Below are 6937 nucleotides of genomic sequence, written 5' to 3'. Positions count from 1 at the left end.
AGGGTTTCCAAGGCTGTAAATCTTTATAGGAGCAGAAAGCCTCATCTTTCTCCCACAGAACAGCTGGTAGTTTCAAACTGCTGACCTTGCGGTTTGCAGCCCAATTCATAACCATTACGCTACCAGAGCTCCTTCTGAAACCTGTAGAGGATCACTATTAACACTTAACAACAATAACAGCTTCCTTAATAAACCACTTAACTGTTAGTTAGTATGGTCTAATGTTACAGCCGTTATAGATTTGAGAGTATCACAGCCGCCCTGGGCCCGAGTGTGTCACACCAGCTCTTGATCCATCATCGAAGAAACCAAGGCCACACGGAGAGGTGAAGCAGAGTTTCAGATTTTATTAAGCCGGCTGGCTCAGAGGAGCTAGCTGCTCCAGATTCTGAGCACCTGAATGCAGGTTAACACACATTTATATGGGGTCAGAACTGGACCTGTTTGAAGACAGGAAGGAAACCAGAGGATTGGTTCCATTCAGTAACCTGATTAACATTCTAGTTTGTCTCCTGGGCTGAGAGGATTGGTCCCACTCAGTAACCTGCTTAACATTTTAGTTACTATCCAGAGTGGAGACTAACTAATGGTTTAATCTTTTCCTGTTCACTCTGAGTTCTGTGTGCTCACAGCAACACATTATCGAACCCAGAGAAGTAGTGAGTGCCCTGGGAGGATATTTAGCATTTGAATTGATAGAAAGAAGGCCTGTCTGACCTCCAATTCATAGAAATCAGCTCTGGTCTGAACTGGGTTGTTATCCCTCCTGAAGTTAGACAGGTCTCATGCTACAATTGATGCTAGATTTGTTGTTGTTGTTGTTAGGTGCCATTGAGTTGGTACCGACCCATGCACAACGTAACGAAACACTACCTGGTCCTATGCCAACCTCACAATATTACGCTTGAGGCCCACTGCTGCAGACACTGCCAATCCATCTCATTGGGGGTCTTCTTCTTTTTTGCTGACCCTCCATTTTACCAAGCATGATGTCCTTCTCCAGGAAATGGTCCCTCCTGATATTATGTCCAAAGTATGAGAGATGAAGTCTGACCATCCTGGCTTCTAAGGAACATTCCGGCTGCACTTCTTCCAACACAGATTGATTTTTTCTTATGGCAGTCCATGGTACTTTTAGTATTCTCCAACACCATAACTCAAATGCATCAATTCTTCTACAGTCTTCCTCATTCATTGCCCAGCTTTCACCTGCATATGAGGATGCTAGATTACTCTCACCATTTTATACACAGAAAGTCTCCACACACTGTCCCCACCTGCCACCTGTCAGAGATAAGTACCTGTCTCTGAAAATACAACATGGTTCGTGTTAGGAGGTAGAGAGTAAAGAATGAAGCCAATGTGTATTTAATCTTTTCATGATGAATCTAAATTTGGAAAAGCCAGACTCCGTAAACTTCTTAATCAGTTATCCTGATACTTTTCTAACAGGTTATAGCTTGGGCGTATTGTCAGGAGGGACCAGTCACTGGAGAGAAGTATATCATGTTTGGTAAAATGGAGGGCCGGAGAAAAAGAGGAAGACACCCAATTAGATAGCTTGGCACAGTGGCAGCAGCAGTGGGCTCAGGTGTAGCGACGCTTGTGAGGTTGGTGCAGGATTGGGCAGTGTTTGGCTCTGTTGTGCATAGGGTCATATGAGTCGGTACCAACTTGATGGCAACTAACAACATCAACATAGCTAGGGTATGTACAAAAACGTTTTCTGACCTTTGCATCTAGCTTCTTCACCGACCTTTGACATCTAATTGGTCTTCAGGTGCTTCTGTTGAATTTTAAAATTTCACTGGCCATTTTAAACTCTCAATAACTTGGCAAAAATTAAAATAGCATCTCGTTGTTGTTGTTAAGTGCCATCTAGTCGGTTCTGACTCATAGTAATCCTATATAGGGTTTCCAAGACGCAACTAGTGGGTTTGAATGTCTACCTTGTGGTTCGCAGTCCAGTGACCATCCTAGAGCGCCACACACTTTACTGTACGTGTATTATATTTCAATAAAATTTTCTTTAAATGTCTTTTGCTACAGCCTAAGTCGGTTTGAACTGCAAGGTCGGTGGTTCAAGCTCACCAGCTGCTCCTCGGAAACACTATATGGGGTCACTATAGGTCGGAACCAACCTGAAGGTATTTAACAACAACAGCAAAGACTACATATATATATATAATGTTATTGTTGTTATAAAGTGCCGTGGAGTCTATTCCGACTCAAAGTGACCCTGTATAAGGTTTCCCAGGCTTTAAACCTTCGTGGGACTGAAGGCCTCATCTTTCTCCTGGGCAACGTCTGGCGGGCTTGAATTGAGGATTCTGTAGTTCGCAGTCCAGTACTTATTAGCCACCAGGCTCCCTAATATTGTATTTGTTGTTGATTAGTGCCGTGGAGTCAATTCCTACCCATAGTGACCCCTGTGTAGGGTTTCTGAGGAGCGGCTGGTGGGTTTAGGGAATTATTCTGCATACCAGACCCGGCTCCTGTCCCCTTAAATTGAACTAATTAAATGGCCTCTGCTAGCTCTCTTTTATGCCTAGATTGTCTTCAGTTAAACTGGAGACTGTTGTTACGTGCCTTCGAGTCGATTCCTACTCACAGGGTTTCCGACTAGCGGCTGTTGAGTTTGAACCGCCGACCTTGCAATTCAGGGCTTACTTTTCCTCCAGCGTCACAGCAGGGCTGAGGATTGGCTCTGGTTCTTTCCGGAAACCACCGGAGAAAGCGTCTGCATTTGGCTCACCAGCCTCCTCAGAGTACAGGAGCCCCACGTCCACCCTCATTTGAGCAGCGCCCCTCTTCCCAGAATCAGCGACTCCCGCCTCACGTGACCGCCAGATCAGCTGAGCAGGCGGAACAGGAAGAAGAAAGTCTCGGCGGCCGCGGACTGCTTGGCGCGATGGTGAGGGCTGGGGCGTGCAAGCGAGGCCGGCGGGTGCTGGAGGAAAAGCAGAGAATTTCCTCCTATTTTACTAACGCATGGAGAGGGTGGTTTGGGGTATTGAGTGGCCCCGGAAGCGGAGAGAGGGCGAGTCTGCCCTGGCCTCTTTGCAAACACTTAAGGTGGTCATGAGGCATCTCCCATCCCATTCCCATCTCCGCTTGGCTCCCCATCAAGTCACGTCTGCCAACAAGGAGCCCTAGGTGCCCCTTTGGTGAAATGAGAGGACCTTCTTAGGGCAGGACCTAGAGCTTGTCCGGTGCAGGGGAGTACTTCTAGGCCCATCTGGGACTCCGGGAAGACCTCCCAAACGTGTCCACTTGACTGTGAATTGAGCAGAGACGTCTAGGACAAAGGCCAGAGAATGCCAGCATTCTAAGAACTCACACAAGGAACATTTTCTTGTGGAAAAATGCAAACAATACAGAGGTATCTAGAAACTTTGGGTAGAATTCAGGTGTCAGTACACTTAGGGAAAATCATAAATCCTCATTTTCACTTAACTTCACACTGAAATTTAGTATTTCTTCCTAGTATGAATGTTTCTTAAAAAAAAAAAAAAAAAATTCCAGTGTTAGAAGCAGCTGTAACTTTTACCATTAATAGAAATCACAGATTTATACGTGTGTGTGTATTTTAGTCATGGGTGTTTTCATATCCCATTATAGCTATTGGCAGATGTCTTCAAATAATGTCTGTGTTCATTTCTTAATTGCAGTGGTTGCTAGACTTTCTACTGTATCTTGTTACTCAGTTTCATAAAGGAGCCTATGATAACACATAACCAGTTAGTTTAAAATATGTTGGTAACTACTTCAATATAATTTGTTTTATCATCATATAAAAATATTATTCTGAGAAAGGTCTTAAACTTCACCAGGTGCCAAAGGAGTCCATGGCACAAAAGATAAGCCCTTTAAGATCATCCTTAATACCCCATCACCTCATCACCAGCACATACCCCCACCCCTACCCCAGTTTGTAGAGAGCCCCATTTGGTGTCTGGGGAAAAAGGATGATCCAGCAAAGGTGATTCAGGCCAGAGGGAGAACCCTACAAGAGTGAGGTGCTTTGAGAAGAAGGGTGGGGTCATGGCAGCAGCTGCCGCACAGTTACAGAAGATCCGACTGAGCTGGGCTTAGTGACAAGGGTGTGATTTGTGGCTGTGACTTGAGGGTTTCACTGGAGTCCCCATGTCAAAGTCATAAGGCAGGAGGAACAAGAGTGTCCAGGAGGTGTGGAGCTATGGCAGCTGAAGGGGCTGAGGGTTAGATATGTATGGGGAGCAGACCAGGTGTGAAATGACCCATCTGGTGACTGATGGCACTAAGTAGGGAAGTGGGATTACCGGACTTCAACGGGGGCCTGGTAGAATTGGGAAAAGATGGCGTTGTCGTGACCTTAGTTTGTGGGGCATTGTTCAGCATCTGTGAGCAGCCCAGGTAGAGGTGTGGAAAGAGGGGCATGCGTATTCATCTGCATTAGAACTTTGCCAGGCCGACAGGACGAAATGCAGTTGGTCAGGGGATGAAGAGTGTTGGCATGAATGTGGCTGACAGAGTAGGCTGGGAAACCCAGTTGGCCAGTGAAGGTTGTAGAGAGAGACGGGAACTGGGGGGTTGGGGTGGGGGTGACGAGACACATAGGAGTGGAGTGCTCACTGAGTGAGAGCTGTGGGCAGCCTGCACTACCGATGCCACAGGTAGCAGTTTGGGCTGTGGACAGGCCTTTGGGTGTGTCCACAGGTGACTGGTGGTCACTGTCAGGAACTAAGACTAGGAGTTGGGCAGTTCTGCCTCTGGTGGCCAAAGCTAGTGGGTCAGGGAGAAAATCCTCTCAACAGCCTGGTGATCAGAAAGAACAGTGGTCAGAGAGTGTCCACCTGGGACAGGGGACTAGGGGTCTCTGATGAGCGAGTCACACAGATCCTGCAGTCTTAACCACCTGCCTCACTCCCTTGCAGAGGTTCCGCTTCTGTGGTGATCTGGACTGTCCCGACTGGGTCCTGGCAGAGATCAGCACGCTGACTAAGATTGTTGAGTGCATGGGGTCTACTGGTGGGGAGGGAAGAGGATTGGGGTCATGGAGTGGGGGTGTCCTAGCATGCTTTGTGACTACAATCATGTAACCAGTCCTCTCTGAGCCCCTCCCCAGCAGTGCGGGCTGAGGTGGGCAGTGTGACTGATGTGAGGCCTTCCCTTCCAGTCCTCTGTGAAGCTGCGCTTGTTGTGTAGTCAGGTGCTGAAGGAGCTTCTGGGGCAGGGGATTGATGTGAGTACAGGGACCACACTACCTCACGATCCCCACTAAAACTGTGCCAGGCCCCAGGAGGTGGTGATCCGGCCTCCAGACACCCGGATAGCTCCCACCCATCTCTCTAGCCCCAGCCTGTTCCCCACTAGAGGCTCCAGTCCTGGGGCTGGGGATAAGGGCTGGTGAGAAGCAGGTGAGGCACCCCCTGAAGGCCTCCTTTTCTCATAGTATGAGAAGATCCTGAAGCTCACAGCTGATGCCAAGTTTGGTGAGTATCCCAAGAGAGTCCACAGGCCTTTGGGTGACCCCTCTTCCCAGCAGCCTTCCCTGACCACATGCTGTAGCCGAGACACCTGAGGGGAAGGGGTTCCACCCAGTGCCCTTGTCACAGCTCCTGGGGTGCAGTAGCAGTGGATGTTGGGGCTCTGAGCTGAAGATTGTGGGGCAACAAGGAGAGGTAGCTGGGGCTACAATGACATCCCACCCCGTGGGTCTCCCCAGAGTCGGGTGATGTGAAGGCCACGGTGGCAGTGCTGAGTTTCATCCTGTCCAGCGCGGCCAAGCATAACGTGGACGGAGAGTCCTTGTCTAGTGAGCTGCAGCAGCTGGGGCTACCCAAAGGTACAGGGTCACAGTGGGCAGGTGGGGAGCCTGTGGGCTAAGGGCTGCTGGACAGCAGAGCAGGCCCTGCGATCCTGACAGAGCCAGAGACCTGCTCACTGAACAGCTCCAGCCTAACCCCTCAGGAACTGTCATTCTGTCCCCAGAGCATGCAGCCAGCCTGTGCCGTTGCTATGAGGAGAAGCAAAGCCCCCTGCAGGAGCATCTGCGGACCTGCAGCCTGCGTGGTGAGTGGGAGGCGGACCCAGGGGGGCCTTGGGTCCGTTTTAGAAGGTGCATACCACCTGCAAGGTGACTGTGCTCAGAGGGGAGACTCAACCATGGTCACAGGTGGAGCAGTTGCCAAGCTGGGCTCACCCCTGGGTGTCTGACTCCAGCCCAGGTTTCTTTCCTTTGAGATCTGCTGCGGATCGTCTGAGCTCCAGTTTATTCAGCACCTGCCCTGTGAGCACCAGGCCCAGGTCAAAGGCCACACAGCCCTGAGGGGTTGAGGGCTACCTGGGACCCTGAAAGCCACCCCACCCATCTTGCAGTGAACAGATTGGCAGGCGTGGGCTGGCGGGTGGACTATACACTGAGCTCCAGCCTGCTGCGGTCCGTGGAAGAGCCCATGGTGCATCTGCGGCTGGAGGTGGCATCTACCCCGGGTACCAAGGCCCAGCCTGTCTCCATGTCCCTCTCAGCAGAAAAGTTCCAGGTCCTACTGGCAGGTGAGACTCAGCCAGACCTGGAGGGGTGAGGGGACCCTCCCAGCTCCCACCTGACTGGCTGCTCCTGCACCCACCTCTTCCTCATGCAGAACTGAAGCAGGCCCAGACCCTGATGAATTCCCTGGGCTGAGGAGCTGAATAGTACTCGGGGCTGGTGCAGAGTCGCCCTACCCGTGTCAGGTGGCTGCCCTTGGAACTTCTCTTTGGGGAGTGACCCAGCCCCAGGATGCTGGGTATGTAAGCTGGGTCCCTCGCTTCCTAGGTTCCCACTTGAGAATTTAGCAGAGGGATCCTAAGTAAGGCCTTTTACCCAGCAGCGCCTTTTCCTCCTCATAAAAGGCACTTGTCAGCTGCTCTCACAAGTCAGGAAGAATAAATAGAAGTGTAAAGGAGCATGTGT

The 6937-nt window shown here is 50.2% G+C and overlaps 1 protein-coding gene across 1 annotated transcript; it reads left to right on the top strand.

The window, feature by feature from the left end:
- Window positions 1–2841: 2841 nt before the first annotated feature.
- Window positions 2842–6712, top strand: COMMD4 (COMM domain containing 4). The gene is made up of 8 exons (XM_006866473.1): window positions 2842–2914; window positions 4917–4988; window positions 5159–5224; window positions 5435–5474; window positions 5708–5827; window positions 5974–6054; window positions 6361–6537; window positions 6627–6712. The coding sequence occupies exons 1-8, from the start codon at window positions 2912–2914 to the stop codon at window positions 6665–6667; spliced, it is 600 nt and encodes a 199-aa protein (XP_006866535.1). The 5' UTR covers window positions 2842–2911; the 3' UTR covers window positions 6668–6712.
- The last annotated feature ends 225 nt before the right edge of the window (window positions 6713–6937 follow it).

The sequence above is a fragment of the Chrysochloris asiatica genome, unplaced genomic scaffold (assembly GCF_000296735.1).
Source record: "Chrysochloris asiatica unplaced genomic scaffold, ChrAsi1.0 scaffold00092, whole genome shotgun sequence".
Lineage (NCBI taxonomy): Eukaryota > Metazoa > Chordata > Mammalia > Afrosoricida > Chrysochloridae > Chrysochloris > Chrysochloris asiatica.
The sequence above is the reverse complement of the archived record's forward strand: the minus strand, read 5'-3'. Positions and strand labels throughout refer to the sequence as shown.